Source organism: Rhinatrema bivittatum, chromosome 5 (genome assembly GCF_901001135.1).
Source record: "Rhinatrema bivittatum chromosome 5, aRhiBiv1.1, whole genome shotgun sequence".
NCBI lineage: Eukaryota > Metazoa > Chordata > Amphibia > Gymnophiona > Rhinatrematidae > Rhinatrema > Rhinatrema bivittatum.
In genome coordinates this window covers 361,682,882-361,707,866 of record NC_042619.1, presented here as the reverse complement: position 1 = coordinate 361,707,866, position 24,985 = coordinate 361,682,882, and the positions used below count along the sequence as shown (strand labels likewise).

At 43.6% G+C, this 24,985-nt stretch overlaps 1 protein-coding gene across 1 annotated transcript in view; it reads left to right on the top strand.

Moving 5' to 3' along the window:
* The window catches only part of DNAJC3 (DnaJ heat shock protein family (Hsp40) member C3), a 401,955-nt gene that overhangs the window by 81,542 nt on the left and 295,428 nt on the right, over positions 1 to 24,985 (top strand). The window contains 1 exon segment of the mRNA XM_029604719.1: positions 17,627 to 17,701. Coding sequence (XP_029460579.1) covers positions 17,627 to 17,701 — 75 coding nt within the window.

Genomic DNA, 24,985 nt, shown 5'->3' with positions numbered 1-24,985 from the left:
ATGAAGATGAGGAATCTGATGAATGGGAGGAAACTTGCACCCATTCATCCTCAGATTCCGAATGTGATGGCGCATTTCTACCTCGACCAGAGTTGGACCTTACAGGTGAAAACTGGTGTGTTTGTGGATGCATTGAGTGATAGTCTGGTGATGAGGCACTCGAGGTATGTATAGGGTCTATCACGTGTTTTCTCTTATGAGAATGTTTTTTGCTCGGACAACCATTTCGGATGGAAGGTTGCGTGTGTCTCCCGTGTTTTTCTTTTGTCTCGTTTTAGGCAGTTCTGGTGCGCTAAGCCTTTGCTTATGTGCTTCCTTTATGGGATGCATCGGGATTGGCTGTATATGTTTCTGTTTTGGCGCAGTCGGCATCGAGCAATGCGTCTGCGTCTATGGATGCGTCTTTAATGTATGCGCCATCATCGGGTTGCGCCGAGCTGGACACATGCATCTGCGTCGACAATCGTGGTGTGGGTGCCCCCATCGAAGAATGGGCCCGTTTGAGAGCGCTCTCTGTTTCGTTCCCGCACTTGAGGAGGAAGGGCCTAGTGAGGTTGCTCTCTTTTGAATCTGAGCCTGTTTTTTTGCTTGTCCCGGCGATGAGTGAGATTCCGATGGTGGAGCATAAGAGCCCCGAGCGAGTTTTAGTTTTTCTATTTTTTGTGCCCTTTGGCATTGTGCCCTGGGCGACATTCTGCCACAATGCTTACAGGTTGCCTGTTGGTGGTCTGGGCCCAGACACACAACAGGCTGTGTGGCCATCCGTTATAGACATTATTTTGCCGCAGGTACACGGCTTGAGTCCTGATGGCCTGGGCATTTTTTTTGTTTGTTTTTGTTTCCGTCTCTTGATGAAGTTATTCTGAGGAGATCCGAAGCTCCGCGTGCATTCCTGCGCCCGGAAAAAATGGAGGAGAATCTGCTTTTCCTACGCGGGAACCCACGCGCAGCAGCACAGAGCTAAACTCTGTGTAATGGCTTTGAGAAGCTCCGCCTCCCGGGCCTTGACGGGCAGCCCAAGACAGCATGGCTGAGCCCTGCTATTGACTGGAAAAATGAAATAGATCAAATTTATTTATTTATTTAACATTTCTTATATACCGATATCCGTTCGCACATCGTATCGGTTCACAGTGAACATAAAACTTTGGGCATTGCCCTTACATATAACAAATAAAGATGGTGAACTCAGTAACATATAGATAATCTTCGGGAGGAGCCCTTAGATATAACAAGCATCAATGGGGAGATGCTGATTATAATAATTATAACTAGAACTATATACATGAAAGTGCACAGTACAGAATCAGCAGACATAAAGGCGTTCATACCAGGATATCAATCTAACAATTCACATGGGGGTTTATGTAATAGGGGGTGAAATGGAGTAGGCTTGCCGAAAGAGCCAGGTTTTAAGTTTCTTTTTGAAAATGGGGGTATAAGTCTCTATTCGAATATCATGGGGCAGTGAGTTCCATAAGGTGGGTGCGGCAAGAGAGAAGGCTCTGTTAATACTTATATCACTACACTGGCTTACAGGTTGGAAAAACTAAAGAGTAACAAATCACCAGAACCAGATAGTATCCACCCCAGAGTCTGAAAACTCAAACTTGAAACTGCAGACCTGTTGCTAATAATCTGTAACTTATAACAGCCACAGTTCCTGTAGACTAGAGTGGCCATTATAATACCAATTTTTAAAAAGTGTGTGATGGAGTGTACAAACAACTCCCTCATTTTACTTTAAGGAGCCCAGTTCAAGGTTTTAACCCAGTCCTCCTTAAAGCAGATTGCCACAAGGGAGTCTGGGTGAGATTCCCTTCACCCTACCATAAGAACCCAGTGCTAGAAAGGCTTGGGGAGGCCCCAGGGAGCTGGTAGGACCTCATGATACACCCAGACGGTAGACGTTTACCAGTTAGTAGCTCACCTTGTGTCAGGCACAACTATCATGATTCTTGTATCTTTGAAGCACTGTAAGTAAATGTCTGCACCATAACTAAGTTGATCCAGTTTTGTACTCTTGAACTATTCCTGCAGTCACAGTAGGCCCAAATACACTACAGAGTGCTTCAGAGATGATCTAGGAAACTATAGAACACTGAGCCCAACGTCTGTGCTGGGTAAAATGTTAGATGCTACCCTTAAAAACGAAATTACTGGCCACATAGATGCATGGCTTAAAACCACCTGGACTCTTCCCATTAACAAAGGGGTGTCTTGCCTTCTAAATCTAATAGATTTTTTGTTTGTTTTTAAGGTGTGAATAAACATGTAGTTAAAGGTGAGCTGGGTGATGGTGTATTTAAATTTTTATTTTTATTTATTTTATTTAACACTTTTCTATACCGACCTTCATGGACAAGAACCATATCAGATCGGTTTACATCGAACAGGGTAAACAACTGTAGTGTCAACTAACTTAAGTCAACAAAGGTGTGGAAGAGGCAAAGTTACATTCAACAGGGAGTAAGAACTTGGGAGCTTAATCAGCTGGAAAGATAGGTTATAGCAGGCTGAAATTTATAAATATAATACCATTGTTAAGATAATGCATAAGGTGCTTAGGAGTATCGAGGTCTATCGTACAGGCAGAAAATAAGGCTGTCATTCAGGCATAGAGTAAGGGCAGACTAGTGAATGTCAGGGGGTTCAGAGAAGGCTTGACTGAAGAGCCATGTCTTGAGTTTTTTCCTAAATGTTAAGAGGCAGGGTTCCAATCTGAGGTCTGCAGGGATGTTATTCCAGATATCTGGGCCTGCTATCGAGAAGGCTCGATCTTTTGTTGAGGTAAGGCGTGTGGCTTTAGTTGGGGGAAATTGCAGTGTTCCTTTGTGAATTTCTCTCGTTGGTCTATTGGGAGAATGTAGTTTGAAAGGGATTTCGAGATCGAGTTGAAGTTGGTGGTGAATAGATTTATGTATTAGAGTGATTGATTTGTGTAGGATTCTAAAATTCACTGGTAGCCAGTGTAGGTTCCTGAGGATAGGTGAGATGTGGTCTCCACGGTTGGTGTTGGTCAGTAGTCTCGCTGAATTGTGAGAAGTTCCCCTGAGAGATTCCTGAGGAAATTGAAAAGTCATGGGACAGGAGGCAATGTCTTATTGTGGATAGTAACTGGTTCAAAGACAGGAAACAGTTGTACTAAATAGTTTTCCAAATGGAAAAAGGTCATTAGTAGTAAATCAGAGGGCTAGAGCAGTGGAGCACCTTTTTGGTTGGGTGGGGCCAGCCAAGTTCTGCCCCCAACTCCCAATGGCAATGACTTATTTTAGATGTACAATTAATGTCATTCTTTCTCATATGCCGCCTTTGCATAAATCATAGAGTATAACTTATTCATTCACAGACCAGTTAATAAAATGCTTGATGCTACAAAAACCAGACTAAGTGGTGAAAGAGAAAACAAAAAAAACCCATTATTAATAGAGTCAATAGTAAGCAACTACTCTGTACTATGTATGGGGAGAGAACATAATGAACTACTAAGAAAATGTGGCCTGAAGATACAGAAACGGTCCTAATTCTTTATGCACCACGTGCCTGACTGAAAAACTTTCAAGCTCGCCTCAATATGTTGCTTGTATATATTACACTGTACAAGCTTCAGAAAGAAGCTATTTGGCACACTTCAATATTAAGAACACTAGCAATAAATTTTGATAGTTTGAGAATACCCAACATATTGCATCCTGGCTTAAGAGTGGTGTTCATTTTTGTCATTGTATATGCAAGACAAACCAAATATAAATTCTGTAACTCCAGTTTTGTAAACGTATACGCTGTATCAATGGAACCATTCAAACAAGAGACAGAGTATTTTCCCCTACATCTCACCATATGAAAATTGTATTTAACAACAAAAAAACCCTCCTACTACTAAGCATGTTGTGAAATACAAAATCTTGCAAAAAAAACAAACCCCCACCACTCGCCTGTCAGATTACATAAAGTAGATATATTTCTTTTTACTCCCAGGGATAACAATAGCTTTCTTGAATCTACAAATTCCATAGCACATTAGCCAGGTAGACTAAAAGCTATTATCCCAGGACAAGCAGGATGCTAGTCCTCAATTATGGGTGACATCGGTAATGGAGCCCTATGTACGGAAAAACTTCTTTAAAAGTTTCCATGAAACTTTTGACTGGCACCAGAGTGCCTACTGAGCATGCCCAGCATGCCATGATATTCCCTGCCACAGGGGTCTCCCTTCAGTCTTCTTTTTTCCGCGAAGCACTTAGCATCGCGGTATAATTGGAGTCCTGAGGTGAATTCACCACCTTAAAAAAAAGTTTATCTTTTTCAGAAAAAAATTAATCCCACCGCTAGGGTTTCCCTTCGATAACACCGTGGTAACTTTTTTTCCTTTCGGTTTCCGGCCGGTACCGAGATTTTTTGGTCATCGCCTTCGACGGCTGTCCGGCAACATGGCCTCCGGGTTCAAAAAATGCCCGAACTGTGCGCGAAATATGTCGATAACCGACCCGCACTTGGAATGTGTTCTTTGCCTAGGCAAAGATCACAACATAAAATCGTGTAATTTATGTGCGGAGATGACCTCAAAAGGCCGTTATCTCCGAGCTGAAAAAATGGAGCAATTGTTTAATATACAATTGCTTCCGAAGGCATCGACTTTCATTCAGTCATCGCCATCAGGATCCGTTCGTCAGGTAATACTGAAGAAAAGTCGTCCGGAGGCTGGAGACGCTTCCACGCCTTCACAGTCATCGAAAGCATCCACTTCTGGGAGTGAAAAACAGAAGGAAAAACATCGACACCGGCATCGACAACGCCAAGCACCGATGACCGAAGACCCATCGACAGGTACGGCCTCACCCACAAAGATACCTCGGACGAGTGCGGAGGCTTCGAGGCCTACTGATCCAGGGCGATCCCCACCGATATCGGTGCCGGGTTCCGTACCCCCTCAGGGCTCTGAGGGGGTATCGGCATCGCCATCACAGTCTCCCTCCATAGCTGCTCTGGTATCACCAGCTATGAGAGTGGAACTTGACTCATACATACGTCAAGCGGTGCACCAGGCTCTGCGCGATGCGATTCCGAAACAGCCATCGACACTTCCATCGATGCCGATTCCGATGCCGGGAGAACCATCACTCTTGAAGCCGCCGGCACCGACGATGCCACGGGAACCGCTCCCGATGCCTACCCAAGTACCCTCACCGGTGCCACAGATGACTGCACCGATGCCAGTGGAGGATGTCTCGATGCTCCATCCTTTTATCACTAAATTAGACACTCTGCTGGATATCCTTTCAAATAAAACACCAGAAGAGCCTATTCCAGGCCCCTCTGGAGTACCAAGACCTCCAAGGCCTCACTCTCCTCTTTTACCAGCAAGGCCTAAAGCACCTTCCATAATACCAGTCACTCCTCACACTCCACAGGAGATGGCTACTGACACCAGTTCAGAATATTCATCAGATGCAGATATATTTTCAGAACCCTCTCCACCTGACGACCACAGGAAGTCACCTCCTGAGGACCTTTCTTTTACAAATTTTGTAAGGGATATGGCTGATACCATCCCCTTTCAACTACAAACAGAGGTGGATGCAAGGCAGAAAACCTTGGAGGTTCTACAATTTGTAGATCCTCCTAAGGAAATGTTGGCAGTACCTGTTCATGAAGTGTTTCAAGACCTTCAGTACAGAATATGGGAACACCCAGGATCAGTTGCAGCAGTCAACAAAAGATCAGAGGAAACTTATTTGGTACAACCTATCCCAGGTTTTCAAAAATCACAGTTGCCCCACCAATCAGTCGTCGTGGAATCCGCCCAGAAAAAGGCGAAGCGACTGAAATCACATTCATCTACACCACCTGGGAAGGAAAGTAGATTTTTGGATAACCTAGGACGCAAAGTTTTTCAGGGTTCCATGCTGGTATCCAAGATAACATCATACCAGCTATATATGAACCAATATCAAAGGAACCTCTGGAAGCAGGTTAAAGACCTAGCTCGCTCTCTCCCTGAGCAGTATCAAGAGCCATTCCAGAATGTCATCCATAAAGGCCTCGAATCAGGAAAACACGAGGTCAGAGCCACTTATGACTGCTTCGAGACTGCAGCAAGACTTTCTGCTTCAGGCATAGCTGCACGCAGATGGGCATGGCTAAAGGCCTCTGATCTCCGTCCAGAGGTGCAAAAACGCTTGGCTGATCTTCCTTGCTTGGGGGACAACCTTTTTGGGGAAAAGGTAAAGGAAGCTGTGGCGACTATGAAGGACCACACAGAAACCCTAAAGCAATTATCCTTACTACCACAGGATACTCAGCCTTCCACAAGGAGGGTTCCAAAGCGTGATACCAGATGTCCTTACTACCGTCCACGCAGGTATTATCCCCCAGCAAATAGACCCGGAGCAGCCCGCCCACCTCAACGCCAACAACCTAGGCAGAGGCCTGCAAGGGCACAACCACCACCACAAACTGCCACTACATCTGGTTTCTGAAACAACCCAGAGAGCAGCAGCCTTATCAACCCGTTCCCACATTTACCAGTAGGGGGTCGAATAACGCATTTCCAAAGCATTTGGGCCTCCATCACCACCGACCAGTGGGTGTTATCCATCACAGCTCACGGTTACAGACTAGATTTTCTTACTGTTCCAAAAGAAAACCCACCACTTCCATCTTGGACAGTAAATCAACATTCCATGATTCTTCAAACAGAATTATCCACCCTTCTGAAAGCCAGGGCCATAGAACCAGTTCCTGGGGGGGAGTTCCAAGATGGCTGACTGAAGCGTGGTCGACGTGGACGCTCCCTCTTGCTGAAGCTACCAGGATCGTAATACTGATCGAACTTGGTAGATATTTTCCTTAAAATTACCTTTATGGGACGGAAAAGAAAGCAGAGGACTGCATCTTACCCCGCGATCTCTCCCGGGCAGTCTTTCACGGGACCCATGGACGCCCACGTCTCCCGCAGTACTCCTTTGCCGGGGAACCAGCCGCTGGAGAGTGGGGGAGGGGAATTTGAGCTCCCCTCTCTCCCTGGCTCTATTTCACCATCGAGCCCGGCGCAACGAACGCCTCCTGGCAACCCTGCGGATGCGAGACCTACCTCGATAGCTGTAGAGGCTCCGTGCACCCAAGTGGTACAATCGGTTCTCTCTGCGGGGCACAACGAGGTGGGGGAGGAATCCGCAAGCCCGACGGCCATCTTGGGTGAAGGAACCAGGAGAAGAATGAGAGACGGGGGAAGAGAGGAAAACCTCGGAACCGACCAGGAGTCTGCATGGACTGAATTAACAATTCCAGAACTGCCCTCAGTCCCAAGACCAGGTGAGATATCTTTAATCTCTATTTGGGATGCAATAGCTGAGTTACGTGCTTCTATATCTAAACAACTGGCACCGATAGTTAAAAGAAGCAATGAAATGGAACAAAAAATAACATCGTTGGGAAATACAACAGTGGATTTAAACCAACAAATATCTACTATTAGGGTTCAAGCAACTTCTATTCAACAATCTCAAAGTATTTTGGCTAAGGATAATGCTAACTTAGCATTAAAAGTGGAGATGCTAGAAAACAATATTAGAAACAAGAACTTGAGGATTATAAATTTCCCCAAAGTCCCTCTTGTTTCGCCACGGGATATGTTCAAGAGATATCTAACTGAAATTCTTAAAATCCCTGAAAATGCCATCCCACCTACATCTAAAATATTTTATCTGCCAACGCCTAGAAGGGATATAAACCAGCAAAGGGGAGGAATGGAAGTATTACAGCCAGCAATGGAGCCATTAATGGATTTGACTGCTATAATTGAAACATCGGACTCAGAAATTGCAATTCCTGCTACTCTTATAGTTTCACTGGTTCTGGAGCCTGATCGGGACTGGTTACTGAAATTGTTTTTCAGGCATAGAACAGAAACCTTTTTGAGATTTAAAATAAATATTTTTCCTAACTTATCTCGTTCAACGCAGAAGAGGCGTAAGCAGTTTCTATTAATGAGGTCTATGGTACAACAGATAGGGGGTCAATTTATTTTGAAATTTCCTTGTAAATGTTTGGTGAAACATCAAAATGTTTCTTATGTTTTCTTTGACCCTCCTCAGTTGTCACAATTCCTAATAGGGAAAACTCCTGAGTGTGGTTTAGAGGTAGAACCTCCACCCGTAGACTCTCAAGATAGCGTTCTGTAAATATTTGTGTACTGCACCGCATCAGTCAATAAGTTTTCTATTATAAGTACTGTATTTACAATTTTCTTTGGATAGTGTCTGGTTAACTCCCCAATATTGAGGACTTTGAATGGTATTGAGTAAATGTAGAAGTGTTTATAAATATTGTTTCCTGATATTGCTTTTCTGTAAAACAATACCTGTTTTCTATTCAAGTGTATTCTTGTATTTAATTTGAGAAAATTCAATAAACAAATAATAAAAAAAAAAAAAAAAAAAGAACCAGTTCCTGGACCTCAAAAGGGCAGAGGATTCTACTCCCGATATTTCCTCATTCCAAAGAAAACAGGAGGCCTTCGACCCATTCTAGACCTCAGAAATCTCAACAAATTTCTCAGAAAAGAAAAATTCAGGATGGTATCCTTAGGCACCATTCTACCTCTTCTTCAAAGGAGAGATTGGCTCTGCTCTCTGGATCTTCAAGATGCCTACGCTCACATTCCCATCTTTCCTCCTCATCGCCAGTACCTGCGATTTCTGGTAAAGAATCAACATTTTCAATACAGAGTGCTGCCATTCGGCCTCGCATCAGCCCCACGAATATTCACAAAGTGCATGGCTGTAGCAGTGGCACACCTCCACAAACAAAGAGTGCACGTGTTCCCTTATCTGGACAATTGGCTCATCAAGAGTCAATCAAAACAAGGAGCTCTCACTTCCCTCAAGCTCACTATCCATGTGCTTCACTCCTTGGGATTTCTCATCAACTACCAGAAATCCCATCTGTCACCAACTCATCTTATACAGTTCATAGGTGCAGAGCTAAATACTGCAATAGCAACAGCTTTTCTTCCAAGAGACCGTGCTCAAACACTTGTCCTCTTGACTCACACTCTTCGAAACCAATTTCAGGTAACAGCTCACCAGTGCCTAATTCTTCTAGGCCACATGGCTTCCACAGTTCAGGTAACTCCCATGGCCAGATTGACCATGCGACTACTGCAATGGACACTCAAAGCACAGTGGATACAAGCCACTCAACCAATGTCCACTCCCATTCATATCACACCAGAGCTCAGATCTGCACTCCTCTGGTGGACATCAATGAACAACCTGCTCAAAGGCCTACCTTTCCAGCAACCAGTTCCACAAGTAACTTTGACTACAGATGCATCCACCTTAGGGTGGGGAGCACACATTGGTCATCTAAAGACACAGGGCAAGTGGACAAAGCTCGAAGCCTCTTTTCAAATAAACTTCCTGGAGCTTCGAGCTATACGCTATGCGCTACATGCGTTCAAGGACTGCCTTTCACACAAGACTGTTCTGATCCAAACGGACAACATAGTAGCCATGTGGTACATCAACAAACAAGGGGGGACAGGCTCTTATCTCCTTTGTCAAGAAGCAGCACAAATTTGGGACTGGGCCCTGACACACTCAATTCTTCTTCGGGCCACTTACCTAGCAGGCATCCACAACATAGTAGCAGATCGCCTCAGTCGTCAGTTCCAACCGCACGAATGGTCCTTGGACCCAGCAATAGCATCCAAGATCTTCCAACGCTGGGGTCAACAGACGATAGATCTCTTTGCATCCCATCTCAACTACAAAGTGAACAATTACTGTTCTCTACTCCGACAGCAGAACAGCCTACCAAAGGACGCATTTGCTCGCCATTGGAATTCAGGCCTGTTATACGCGTATCCACCGATACCACTCATAACCAAAACACTAGTGAAGCTACAACAGGACAAGGGGACTATGATACTCATAGCCCCATATTGGCCTCGACAAGTATGGTTCCCCACACTGCTAGATCTCTCAGTCAGGGATCCAATTCTCCTGGGAGTAGCTCCCAATCTCATAACTCAGGAACAGGGTCAGTTGCGCCATCCCAACCTTCAATCCCTGTCCCTAACAGCATGGATGTTGAAAGCTTGATCTTACAGCCTCTCAACCTTCCATCCTCTATATCTCAAATACTGATAGCTGCACGTAAACCTTCCACTAGAAAGAATTATTCCTACAAATGGAAACGGTTTACACTGTGGTGCACTCAGAAAGATTTAGATCCTTTCACTTGCCCCACTACCTCGCTACTACCGTAGATTACCTTTACCATCTCTCAGACTCTGGTCTTAAGACGTCATCTGTAAGGGTACACTTAAGTGCAATCTCAGCTTGCCATAACAAGGTGGGAGATGCACCTATCTCCACACAGCCTCTCGTCAGTAAATTCATGAGAGGCCTAACTCACATTAAACCTCCAGTTCATTCCCCAAGCATACAATGGGACCTGAACGTAGTATTAACCAGGCTTATGCGTTCTCCATTTGAACCCATAAATACTTGTGACCTTAAATACCTTACTTGGAAAACTGTATTTCTCATAGCCATTACATCAGCTAGAAGGGTCAGCGAACTACAAGCGCTAGTCACAGACGAACCTTTTACAAAGTTAAGAACATAAGAAAATGCCATACTGGGTCAGACCAAGGGTCCATCAAGCCCAGCATCCTGTTTCCAACAGTGGCCAATCCAGGCCATAAGAACCTGGCAAGTACCCAAAACTACATGACAGAGTAGTCCTCCGTACACATCCAAAATTCCTTCCTAAGGTTGTTACGGAATTTCGCTTGAACCAATCAATGGTTTTACCTACATTCTTTCCTAGGCCTCATTCCCACCAGGGTGAAAGAGCCTTACACACTTTGGACTGTAAGCGTGCGCTATCCTTCTATTTAAACCGCACTACAGCCCAAAGACAATCCAGTCAACTGTTTGTATCCTATGATCCAAACAAACCATGTAAAGCAGTGGGTAAGCATACTCTGTCAAACTGGTTAGCAGATTGCATACAATTTTGTTATGAAAAAGCAGGCCTTACTCTTCAAGGGCGAGTAAAAGCACACTCAGTCAGAGCAATGTCAACCTCAGTAGCACACCTTCGCTCTGTACCTATTCTGGACATTTGTAAAGCAGCAACATGGAGTTCTCTTCACACTTTTGCAGCTCATTACTGTTTAGACAAAGAAGGAAGACAAGATTCAGCCTATGGACAATCCGTCTTAAAGAACTTGTTTCCAGTATAATCCCAACTCCTTCCACATCCAACCTGCTGTGATCTTCGGCTGATTCATTTCAACAACTATACTTCACTGTTGCTTCACTACAAAATGACTCAGCCTCTAGCTTGCTAATCACCCATATGTGAGGACTAGCATCCTGCTTGTCCTGGGATATAAAGCAAAATTGCTTACCTTGTAATAGGTGTTATCCCAGGACAGCAGGATGTAGTCGTCACGAAACCCACCCGCTACCCCGCGGAGTTGGGTCAGAGACGTTTTATTATTTTATTTTTGGCTAACGCTAATTGCTACAAAACAAGACTGAAGGGAGACCCCTGTGGCAGGGAATATCATGGCATGCTGGGCATGCTCAGTAGGCACTCTGGTGCCAGTCAAAAGTTTCATGGAAACTTTTAAAGAAGTTTTTCCGTACATAGGGCTCCATTACCGATGTCACCCATATGTGAGGACTACATCCTGCTGTCCTGGGATAACACCTATTACAAGGTAAGCAATTTTGCTTTAATATCCTTAGGAGTGAGTAACAGGAAATAAATCTACTTTATGGGATCTGCCAGATACTTGTGACCTGGATTAGCCATTGTTGGAGGAGCAGCAGTGAATTGTGAGAAACTGTACGGAAATCTTGTGAGACTACTAGACTGGGCATCTGAATAGCAGCTGAAATTTTAATATGTGAAAAGTCATGCAAGTAATTTAAAAATTTAATACAAATTGCAGATACACTGTAGTGGGTGCCATTTTTTAGCAGTTACCAACCAGGAAAAGGAACTTGGGGTCCTTGTAGGCAAACATTCAAATCCTTGGCTCATTCTGCAGCAACAGTAAAAAGAACAAAAAACAAAAAACCCCCAAAAACAAAACCACCCGAAATAAAAAGTTGGTTAGGATTGATCCAAAAAGAAGTGGAGAATATCACATTGCCTTCATACTGAGCCATGGTATGAATGCATCTTGCATTTTTTTTGCAAGTCTGGTCACCCCATCTAAAAAAAAACAAAAAAACACAGTGAAACCAGGAGAAGGGTGTGAAACAAAGGCGTGGAGAAGAGCAACAAAACTAATGGGGATTAAATGTCCCCACCCCACCCCCCTTATGAAGCTATACAGATTTGTACTTTTCAGATTGATAGCTTATAAAATCATAAGTGGATGAAATAGGTAAAGAGTGTGCCACTCCATACTGGGTTTGGCTACCAGATGTTATTGTCCTTGCATTAGAACACATTTGTAAGAAGCCATCCATACCCCTCACCTTTAAGATCCGGATTGGATGCTTCACTGCAATTTAACCCAGCCATGTTAATACATCATGGGCTCAGTTTAAGGAAACAGTCAGAGTAAGGATGTATTTTTTTCCACACTCTGGTAGGGCCTCCTGACTTTTACTTGAGGTATTTATTCTAAAACAAAACTCCTTATCATGTATTCCCTGCCTGAGGGTCCTTCTCACTAAAAGATAGGTAGATTGTTTATGCCCTATACCCTTTAGGGGACAAAAGGATTCTCACCAGGGGACTCAAGATCTGTAAGTCTACTCTAAACCCTAGGTAGGCAAGCATCAGTGATGGATCCTGATGCAAGAGATACTGAAGGCTAGGAGGTTCTGTTTTTGGCAGGGACTGTGGTTCACACTGTTTCTTAGGGAAAGTCATCTTTGCTGGCTGTGCTTGGAGGACGGGGGCTGAAGACCAGTGAGCCTATTCCCAACCTGAATGTGGCAAGCACCTGTGACAGCATGAATGCCTTCTAGGAAGATTTATTCAGTTAAGCTTTAAAGTATTTTTTGGACTTGAGTTAAGGGGTGGGGGGTTGGATCCTCCCCTCTTCACTAGGATTTCAATGCAGCGGTAATAGCCTGATCCCCACTGACTTCTGCTTTTTCAGAGGACAAGCAGGATGGTAGTCCTCACACCTGGGCAATATCATCAGATGGAGCCTCGATGTGAAAGACTTGCATCAAAGTTCCTAGAACTTTGACCATACACACTGAGCATGCCCTATACCACCCGTCCATGTGGGGTCAGTCTTCAGTCTCTCTTATTTCTACGGAGCTGTAAGCCTCACTGTATGAGTGAGCTCACTTTTGGCTGTTTTTGGCCTTGTGGAAAACCTTTTTTCTTGAGTCTTTTGTGGGTTATTCCATCACCAGATCCCTTTTGGTGCCTTCCCAATAGTATTATTCCTAGTTAGGGTTTTCAGCAATTCTGGTAAGTTTCCATTTGCAGTCTATTTTCCCATGGCAGTGGTGCCTCTGTGCCTTCCAGCCATCGTTTTCAGTTTGTGCCCCTTTTGTTTCATCCGAAATGGCCACGTCCGGTTATTGGCGATGCACTCAGTGCCATAGGACCATGTCCATCACTGATACTCATGAGATGTGTGTTCTCTGCCTGGAGCATCATATGACTTGTGGGGTTGCTGCATATGCATCCAGATGAACCCAAAGGAACATATATGCTTCGACTCGCAAGATGGAACAGCTGTTCAGGTCAAAGAAGTCGGTCATATTGGCATCGAAGGACCAAGGAGCCGCACCGATGGATATGGAGACATCGCCAGAACCATCGGTTCTGTCGGCAGATAGGAGCACCGGAGACTGACCACTATCTCCCAGGCCTTGGACATAGATGACAAGGAACGCGCCTTGACACCGGGAAGGACCAGGCCATGCATAGAGGGAAGCTGAAGAAGCATTGGCACTGGTTCCCGTTGATGCACAGTGCTGGGCAAGGGGATACACCGGCTCACTCCGCGATGCCCCCAAAGTGACCCCCACGGCAAGGAGTGCTTGTTCTCAATCTGTGCTGGGGGTCTGCAATGGTCTCCATCAGTCCTGATGCCAGTCACCGATCCACCTCCTAGGGTCCAAAAAGGATCTGGCCACCACTTCTTCCCAGTCCAGTGTTGGCATTGGCAGTTTTTGAAGAGGAGCTGGAGCGCAGAGTCCAGCTGGTGGTAGAGCGGGCATTGTAATGCTTAGGTCCTATGGCACCAGACCTGGTGCCACCTGACCTCATGCCACTTATGGAGAAGCTAAACGTGCTTATCTGTGTGTTACCGACCCAGCTGGCGTCAGTTCCCAAGAAAGCATCATTGCCCAGCAGGGCACCAAGGCCTCCCATTACCTATAGGTGGTCATTGCCGGCTCAGAGGAGGAGGAAACTCCACTGGGGCTGGTGGAAACGCAGAGGCCTGCAGTCCCCCATTCAGTTTTACTGGTGCCTGAAGGCAGAGCACCTAGGGGCCCATCCCCTCTAGCTTACAATGAGAATGAGGACCTTTGAGTTAGGTCTGATGGGAGACCCTCAAAGCCCTTCTCCAGAGGAGCAAAGGAAGTCTCCGCGTGAGGACTTGACCTTTCCAGGATTCTTGAGTGTGATGGCAGCCATCCCATTTCAGATGTTAATGAAGGAGGATGCCAGGCACAAAATGCTTGAGATCCTCCAGTTTGTGGAGCCTCCTAAGAAGATCATGGTGGTTCTGGTGCACGAAGTCACAGGAAGTAGCTCAGATTTGTGGTGGGAAAACAGCACTTCAGTACCAGGTGTTGCCGTTCGGGCTAGCATCAGCCCCATGAGTCTTCACAAAATGCCTGGCCGTGGAGGTGCTGGTGCACCTCTGCAGGCTGGGAATACATGGGTTTTTTTTCCCTCATATGGTCAAGAGCGCATCTCAAGCAGGGGCCACCATGTCCATGCGCTTGACCATCTGGGTGTTTGGAGTCACTAGGCTTTGTTCTCAACTACCTGAAGTCCCATCTCAGCCAGTCACCTCATTTGGACTTCATAGGAGCCCTGCTAGACACGGCTCAGGCCAGGGCCTTCCTGCCTCATCAGAGGGCCATCCCCTTGACAAGCACAGCAGAGATTTAGCAGAAAAATTATCTTCAGAGTCCTCTAAAAGATACCATCTTTTAATGCCAAAGCAATTTGATCATCTGTATAGCTAAAGATGTATAGTGTCGATGATAAAGTTGGTGCTTGTAATTGTGCCTGTGCTGGATTCATGTGACTAAGCGACCCAAAATCATATACAAAAGGTCACACAAAAAATATTGTAAACATACACAACAAAATAGATTGTATAATTAGAATGTCATATAGTAGGGACCATCCTACTAAGCACTTCCGGTTATTATAATCTTCATTGCTTTTAAATTAGTTATCTGTCGAAATTTCAGTCAGAGCCATGGCAGCATCGGTGGCCCACTTGTGAGAGTTCCTGTGGAGATCATCTGCAAGGGTATGATGTGAAGTTCTCTCCACACATTCACATCTCACTATTGTCTGGATAGGGATGGCCGACGCAACAATAGGTTCAGCCAGTCTGTCCTTTGGAACCTGTTTGAGGTGTAGGACCCAGCTCTCCCGCTTCCCCCCCCCCCCCCCCCGTGTTATCAACCAATAGACCCCCAAACCAGGTGCCTGTTGGCACCTGGTTTGGGGGTCTATTGGTCCTCTTTTGTGTTGGGGAGGAGCATGTAGCTAGAGATTCACCCATGTGTGAGAACTTTCAACCTGCTTATTTAAAGCTTTTTTATACCGACATTTGTTTGCATATCACATCGGTTTACATGGGACAGGTAGAAAAATAACCATTAATTATGCATGGGAAAAGGAAAAAACATCTGAAGTCCTTAAAGGGGGTTTACAAAGTTAATAATTAAACATGGTGAGTAATAGCAAAAGGGAGAGGAACAAAACAAGCAACGGGAAGGAGTGAGCAATGCAAGGGATTTGAACAGGAGGATTGTATAAGATACTGTGGAAAGGACGAAGGAAAAAGGGGGGGAAGGGGATTATGCAAAGGCCTGTTTGAAGAGCCAGGTTTTTAGTGGGGTTTTTTTTTTGTTTGTTTTTTTAATTTCTGGGTGCAGGGTTCCAGATGAAGGTCAGGGGACATTGCGTTCCAGTTTGAAGGTCCTGCTATAGATAGTGCTCATTCTTTTGTGGAGGTAAGATGGGTAAGTTTAGGTGAGGGTATGTGTAAGGTACCATTGTAGGCAGGTCTGGTGATCTTTATCCTCTGATAAAGCAGTTGTTTACCTGTATCAGGTGTTCTTTGAGGAGAGCAGGATGTTAGTCCTCATGAAACCTGCTCACCACCCTGCAGAGTTGGGTTTCTCCTGTTTTTTTGTTTTAACTATAAGTCTGTTACAAGAATGGAGAGGGACCCCGCGTGGACATGTGGTATAGGGCATGCTGGGCATGATCTGTGTGCATTGGGGCTTCATCTGATGTCACCTATGTGGGAGGACTAACAACCTGCTGTCCTTTGAGAACACCTGTTACAGGTAAGCAACTCTGCTTAAGAGAAGTCCCCCAAAACATCAGAGAATAAAGGAAGGAGGAACAAGATTAGGAGATCCCATCCTGATTTCCACCTAAGGGGACCAGGACCGGCTGGGTGTCCGGGATGAAGATGTCTAAAGGTAGGATTTTTGAGTAAAGATGGAGACATCTCCAATAGGTTTCCCATACAGATGCTGGGAGAGTAACACACTTTTAAAATCACCATGGGCTCTACTCAGTGGTTTGGATTAAGGACACCTACCTACATAGGAAAAACCTCAGTGAACAGTCAGTCAAATGTAAAGTCACACTTCTGGATAATTGTCTTAAATTAAAAGTTTACTGATTGGTAATAATTAAACACCCAGGCCTGATCTTGCCTGTTTTATTACAGCCTCTCACATCATGGGAAGCACTATCACAGTATACACACATTAATGACAGTTTTATTGTCTGGGCAATAAGAGAGCTTCTTCCTTTTGTAACCCTTTTTTTTTTTTTTTTTTTTTTTGGAGGATTATTCCTCCTCAGGACAAACAGCTAATTTATATCCTCTGGGGCTGCTCTGTCTAGCATGTTACATCCCACGCTGACTCGGGAGGGAGGGGAGAAGCTCTCTTATTGCCCAGACAATAAAACTGTCATTAATGTGTGTATTTATTGACAGTGAGTCAGTTCCAGTCTTTTTTTTTTTTTTTTTGGTATCTCTCAGATCTAGCAGCAGTCTTATTTTACATTCAAATGTATTGGGTGAAGGCTGATAGCAGTTTGTAAGGGTCCTACTTGCAAAAAATTACTTTTTGACTTGTGGATGCCAAAAGCCATCTTTGGGCCAGAGCTTTTTCATTCTATTATGTAACGAGAAGGTAAGCTGAGCATAATCTAAAATGCCACTGTCTTGTTAAGCTGATGACTTTGGTGGTTATGCAATGAAGGACCGGGCATCTTGCTTCTTTTAGAATAGAATGCATAAATGCAACTAGTTAGCCCATCACAGAGTGGCTATGGCTCTAGCTCTGCACAAAACTAATTTTCACATCTTTTGGTTAGCCTATTTTGTTAATTTTCTGTTTCTTGGCAGGCAAGATTACAAAGAGGACAGTTACTGTTCAAACAAGGAAAATTGGATGAAGCGGAAGAGGATTTCAGGAATGTGGTAAGGTGACAAATTTTGAATTCCTTAAAACTGTCTTGGGTTAATGATTGTTTTCTCAAAGTCCCAAGTTTTTGGCAAATATGTACTGTGAACACCGCTGAGAATTAGGTTTTAGTTCTGTAGAAAATGTGACTACCTTCTTTTTTTGTACTTTTTGCTGCTGCCTACATGTACCACTTCTCCTTCCCTTGTTCTCATCCTCTTGAGGGTGGGTAGCGTGGAAAAGGGTGAGAGTTGATCTATAGTAGAGGTGGGCAAACTTTTATTCCCCCTAGCCACGGGCAACATTTGTGGCTATTTCCTGCTTCAGGAGCTGAGAGAGGATCTCTTTTTGGAACTCTGGTTGGTGGACGGAGATCAGGGACACTTGGAGGAAACCTGTTTTTAAGAAAATTTGAATTAATACATTTACAGGCTGATGCAATATCGGTGAATAAAAAACGTGTGCACATTCACCTGTCCTGGGCCTCGATGCAATAGGCTAATGAGCTGCCGCACTCAAAGGGATGCTCAATAGGTAATTTACAATCCTAGCGCTCTGCATCAGGCACCCAGGAGAAGTGGCTGTGTGTCTAGAACAGCGGGCCAGAGCTCCCTCCCCATCACTGGCAGGGCTGTTCCTGATTGGTCCATTCACTGTCACAGGTCAGTAAAAAGGACCAATCAGCAGGAAGTAAAGTAGTAAATAAATGAATATCAAGTGCCTGACACTTAATATTAATGTATTCACTACTTCACTCATTGCTGGCAGGGGTTACGATTGGGCCAGACCCTGGGGATGCTCCTTTTTATGGTTCCCCCTATGAGGAACCACAGAAAGCAAAATTGTATATATATTTTTTTTTTTGTTAAGCCTTTGAATGGGACATAATTCTGCTTTCTTTGATTCCTCATATTTAGTATCACTAGGATTCTAATAGGAGGAATCACAGAAAGCAGGATTTCTTTTTTTCATCAGCTGAGCGCCGCTTGCTTTAATGCCTGTTCCTGGGCAGGCGTTAAATTTGCAGCATTTAAAATGGGCACCGTGAATGCACGGCAATTTTTTGCATTACGGGATAATAGCTACTAGACTCATCTACATGGAATTTGCATGTGATGAGCACTATTAGCTATGCGCTTGATTGGACACATGTTTTGGATGCTCTATTCCCAGTCTTGCATCGGGGGTTATTTTAGTGCATCCAACCGTGTGTTAAGCGGCGAGATGACCTGTGTGCCCGATATTGCATCTGCCTGCATATTTGGTGCAGTTTCTTGGTATGGGAGAAGAAAGGAAGGGAATCTTTTTTTATTTAGTTTACCTCTTGCGAGAGACATAGACACACAAACAGTAACCAATAACCTTTCCTGGGCCTTTTTCCATTACTTGCCCCATCTTGAGCTTGAAAAGAGGCAGGAACAATTGCCAATTGCATTTGTCCTGCTGTTGTCTCTTCTCAGATGGTGCTGGCTGATTTGAGACCAGCAGCATTTTCAGTGTTTGCTGTACAAGAAAATTACACTGGCCATTTGTACGGCAAATGTTGAAAATGATGCCCTTCTAGAGCGGGAGTGACTGGAGATACCTATAGAAGGGTCCATGGAATGGGAGAGCATGGGAAGAGGACCTAGGGAAGAGATTTTAAGCTTTCTGTTTTTTTGTGGTGGTAGCGACTGCAGTCCCCTCAACTTCCTGCAGCAGAGTTTGTGTGTGTGTGTCCTGCCAATATAGTTCTCAAAGCCCCAGGTTGTTTTATGATGAGCTGAGACATATACCTTTGTCAGCAGGGACACAGTGTTTGGCAGGCTGGTAAATTCCCCAAACAGCTTGCTTGAAAGGATGTGGGCTGTGCATTTGGTTTCTTTTTCTTATTTTTTTCCTGTCCAGATGTGACATTTCTGTGGGTCAATTTTGATCTGTTGCCCACCTATGTTCTACTACTGGGATCTATTTTCTGTCACTGGGCCTTTTGCTCTGGACTGAATAGTGTTGAGAAGGAGGGAGCTAAAGAGAAGGATAGATGAATGGAGGGAGCAGATGAGATTTGTAAGGAAGAGGTCTAAGTGAGGAGAGACTGGGACGAGATGAAATTGAACAGAGAGAATGGGGATCTAGCAGGCTGGGAGGGAGGAAGAGACTGAGATAAAATTTATATTTGGAAGGGGAAAAATGTGAAGGAATGAAAAGGAGAGAGAACTAAAGGCACACTATTATTATTTATTTGTTTTTCTATACTGATGTTCATCGGACATATCACACCGGTTTACATTGGAGACAGAGGAGTCTGTCATAGTGGACTTCTTGTTTTACAATGGAGCATTGTCATTTACGAATAAACATTTAACATTTTTAACATTGTACATTTTTTAACATTTTTACATTGAGATTTGTGACATTTTGCATTGTATTTTTACATTGAATATTTTACATGGATCATTTTGTCTGGAACATTTTATGTGGCACATTTTAAATTGAACATTGTACAGGGAGGAAGTGATGTCAGCCGAGTGGATGGCAGCCTAGCTTCTGAACTCCCTCCATACCCGACAGAAATATGACTTTAATAAACATCACTGTGCGAGTTTCTTTACCATTCTTGAAGAGCTACCTTGCGGAATAAGTTTGGGCGATAGCAGGGAAGAAAAAAGTTGTGGATTTTCAGCGATTTTCTTATCATAAGCTGTCCGAGCTGGAGACGCAAGACCCTGAGCACGCCCTGGAGGACGAAAATGGAGAGGGACAGAGAGAGCCCAAAGATGAATTTAATGTTTCAGCGACGGAGGCTCTGAGATCAGATTTCAGAAACTGGTTTTGTTCCGTCAGAAAGGACTTAAAGAGTTACAAGAAGGAAGTCCATGATATGCTGGATAACTTCCACGAAGAACTGGGTCAACTGGGCCATAGAGTGGACGAACTAGATAATCGCATGGATATTCAACTTGAACTAACTAAAAACATGCAAGAGGCTTGCCAAGAGTTGTAGGACGAAAACTTGAGGATGCGCTCTAAACTTGCTGATCTGGAGAACAGAGCCCGGAGGGGCAACCTACGTTTTCGAGGGCCACAAGAAACGGAAGAAAATAAAGATTGCGCTGCAGTGGTAAAACATTTCTGTGAATTTTTACTGCGCTCTGAAGAGTCTGAAGTATCGCAACCAATCCCGACAAAATTTGATCGGGTGCATAGAGTGCTGAGACAGACGGGCAAATGTACCCTGGGACGTGATAGTGTGCTTTCATGATTTCTCACTTAAATAGAGGATTGCCAATTTGGTGCAAAAACAGACAAGATGGTCCTGGGAAAACCAGGAAGTTTCAATTTATGCAGATCTATCACAAGCGACTCTTCAAAATCGCTTTGAGCTTCGAGACCTGACCCAGTTTTTGAGAAAAGAAAACATTAAATACTGATGGTTGCATCCGTTTGGCCTCTTCTTCACTTGGGACGGGAAATCTTCTCAGATCAAGACTATCCACGAGGCGGCGGCCATTTTGGGCGACAGAGGGTTTTAACCATCGCTCCCTCCGGGAACAGAGTCACGATCATCGGACTCCTTGGCGCCACGCCCGAGGTGGCAGAGAGTAAGGAGCTCGAAACAGCAGACTAAAAAGGAACTCTGACTCCAGAGCTTCAGCTGGGAGCGCGACATGACTCTGCATGAAATGGCCTCGTCGCTGAGGCACAGCATCAGTTGCCACTTACAGTGCCCGCAGGCACTTGCATACCAGGTTAATTGTTGAGTGATTTTTTAGAAGGTTTGCATCGTGATGAGTTATCATTGTTGGACTTCAAGATATGTTATCACTTCAATACATCCTACTGGTGATGAATGTACAATGTATGATAATTGGGGGGAGATAGCTATTCACGCTTCCTCCAGAGTATGAGGTGTACCGATCTGCAGGGAAGTTTCAGCAGATCGCAAGGGGGGTTAGGGGTGGGGGGAGATAGGGAACTATCCGGAACAGATGGATTTGTTGTCAATTCATGATGTGGAAGTCCTCTTTTACTATGCACAGAGATTCCAGTATTGTCACTATGTTCTGAATAATGCGTCCACAGGGAGCGATCCAGTGAGAGTGCTTACATATTTGGATAAAACGTGTTGGGAAATCACATTTTTTATATTATCATGGCATCAATAAGATTAGGATCTATTAATGTAAAGGGGTCAAGGAAGTATCTCATCAAAAACTGGATATTTTTCTACAAGACACACATGAAGGCCCGCTACGAGAAACTCATGAAATCAAGATCCTTTACCAGCCAATATTATGCTCCATGTGCTAAAGGCACCAAATATATGGGAGTGGGAATCCTATTTGCATCACATTTTGTTTTTGAATGCCAAATTTGTATTAGGGACCCAGCAGGCAGATATTTATTATTGAGGATTTTGGTAGATGGGCAGGCATACACGCTCCTGAATATATATATGCCCCTAATAAAGACCAAGGAACGTTTTTTAAGGAGCTATCTGCCATACTTATGTCCCATAGCAGTGGCAAAATGTTGGGGGGGATTTTAACCTGGCTAGGGTACCCAAAGTGGATGCCTCCAAAGGCCATGTCTCTGTGCCCCAGGTACACAGATCCTGCTTGAAAGAGCTAATGGAAACATGGCATTTATTGGATGTCTGGAGAGTTAGATATCCACAAACAAGATCCTATACTTACTACTCACCTGTTCACAAATCATACTCACGAATTGATTACTTCTTGGTGGATCAGGGGCTTATTAACCAGATTACCAAAGCAGACATTACACCAATAGCATGGTCGGATCATGCTGTTCCTAGCATGGATATTGAATTTGAAAATTATGATAGAAGAATAAGGTTTTGGCGTCTTAATGACGCCCTCTTGCAGGATAAGGAATTTTCTCAGACCGTTGTCACCAATATTAAAGGCATTTTTCTCCATAATGACACCGGAGAAATATCACAGACTACGGTCTGGGAGTAATTTAAAGCTTATATTCGGGGTCTTCTCATTTCCAGGGGATCGTATGTCAAGAAACAGCTCAGCCAACAGGCTGTAGAATTGAGGGCTGTGATTAGAGAGTTAGGTCAGAAACATCAAAACACAGGGATATTGTCCAAATTATCCCAAGCAAGGGAAGAACTTTTGAGGCTGGAGTCACAGAAGATGGCTTATAATTTACAATTGGCAAAACAGTCCTACTTTGAGGGGGGTAATAAAGTGGGAAAAATGCTAGCCAATAAATTGAAGAAAGTAACTTATCAGAACACTATTGCCAAAATTAAAGGGGAAGGGGATGTAATGCTAACCAATAATACGGGCATTAGAAATCGGTTTCTTGACTTTTTTTTTTTAATTCTTTATTTATCAATTTTTATTATACATTCAAACAAGAATTGCATAATTGAAATATCAATGAATAATTAAATAGACATATAAGATATTAATTAAGAAAAAGAAAATAAGATAAAATTTGTTAACCTTTTCATTCTTTTTATCAAACAGATGGAGGGAGTTTAGTTCTAATATGGGAGAAAATTTATCAGAAATATATTTTAATACACAATTAGCATATCCTGAACCTTCTTTTCTTAATTGGCAGCTGGGGTAGAAGTAGACTGTCTCATCTGATTTAGAAATGTCTTTAATTGGTCGGGAACAAAAAAGATAAATATATCATCCTGTCTTTTTACAATACACTTACAGGGAAATCGTAGTTGGAATGAAAATCCTAATGATATTACATCCTGACGATAGGCCAAAAAGGCTTTTCGTCTTGATTGGGTGGAAAAAGCTAAATCTGGAAAAACTTTTATTGGTTTTTGAAGATAGGAAATTGGAAATTTGTTAAAGTATTTTTTCATTACTACATTAACATCAGCTGTAGAATAAAAAGATACCAATAGCGTACCCCAACTTATTACATTATTTGAGGAGTCCTCTAGAAAATTAGAGAGGTCACCCTGAAACAACTCTGTACGTGGTAAATCCCTTCTTACTGGGAGAAAATAGCAATTGTTAATTACAGGCGTTTGTTCCAGGGAGAATCCGAATTGCTCTACCAAAATTTTTTTCAAAGTAATTAAGGGCTCCTCACCAATAACTCTTGGGAAATTCAGAAATCTTAAATTAAGTTTCTTTGAACTATTTTCCAACATTTCAATATGCCTAGTCATGGCTTCCCTATCTTTTACTACTGCCAAATTAAACTCAAAAAATTTCTTTTCTTGATTTTCCAGGTGCTTAATTCTATCATTAGTTTCTTTAAACTGAGATTGAGTTTTTAAAAAATCTTGTTCATGCTTATTATATACCATATCAATTTTCCCTTCCAATGTTTTAATATTTATAGACATGGCTGCCATCATTTCCCACAGCGTTTCCAGCATCACCAAAGCAGGGCAAGTCATGCTTCCTGCTGATTGAGGATTTGGTATAAGATTTTCTCCTCCAGGCCCTGGAGTTACCAATGGGGGGGGCCCATTTCCCCCTGACTTTTATGCTAAGTTGTACAGCCCTAATGTGAATATCCAGACACAATATATGGAGGCATATTTAGATTCTGTACCAATATCAAAACTCAGCGAGGAAGCCTTGGTGGAATTAGAGGCGGAGATATCTACTCCGGAAATTTTAGCTACCATCAAGACGCTCAAAACTGGGAAGTCCCCAGGCCCAGACGGGTTCACAGCAAAATTCTATAAGCAGTTTGGGCCATACGTAGTGTCTTACCTGCAGAAGGTATATAATTGTTTACGGATTGGGGGTTTCTCTGGTAGGAGAGGCAAATTTGGCGGGGATTACGGTGTTACCAAAACCCGGAAGGGATCCCAAATTGTGTGGTTCGTACTGTCCCATATCGCTGATAAATCTGGATTTAAAAATTCTAGCGAAGATATTAGCAGGTTGCATAAATAAGTACATTCCACAATTGATTCACCAAGATCAAGCGGGGTTCATACCGGGCAGGTTAGCGGGGGACAACATCCGAAAGCTTATAAATTTGATGTGGATAGCAAACTCGTCTCCAGCAGAATCTCTTTTCTTGTCTATGGATGCCGAAAAGGCATTTGATATGGTGCACTGGCCATTTCTATTTCAGGTATTGGAAAAGATGGGATTTGGGGTATATTTCTGTACGTGGTTAGCAAAATTATATGAACAACCCAAAGCATGTCTGAAAATCAATGGGGGATACTCCAATTATTTTACTGTGGGTAGAGGGACAAGACGGGTGTCCACTGTCACCCACGTTGTTCGCATTATTTCTAGAACCGTTGGCTTTTAACATCCGTAGAAATGCCCAAATTCAGGGATTCT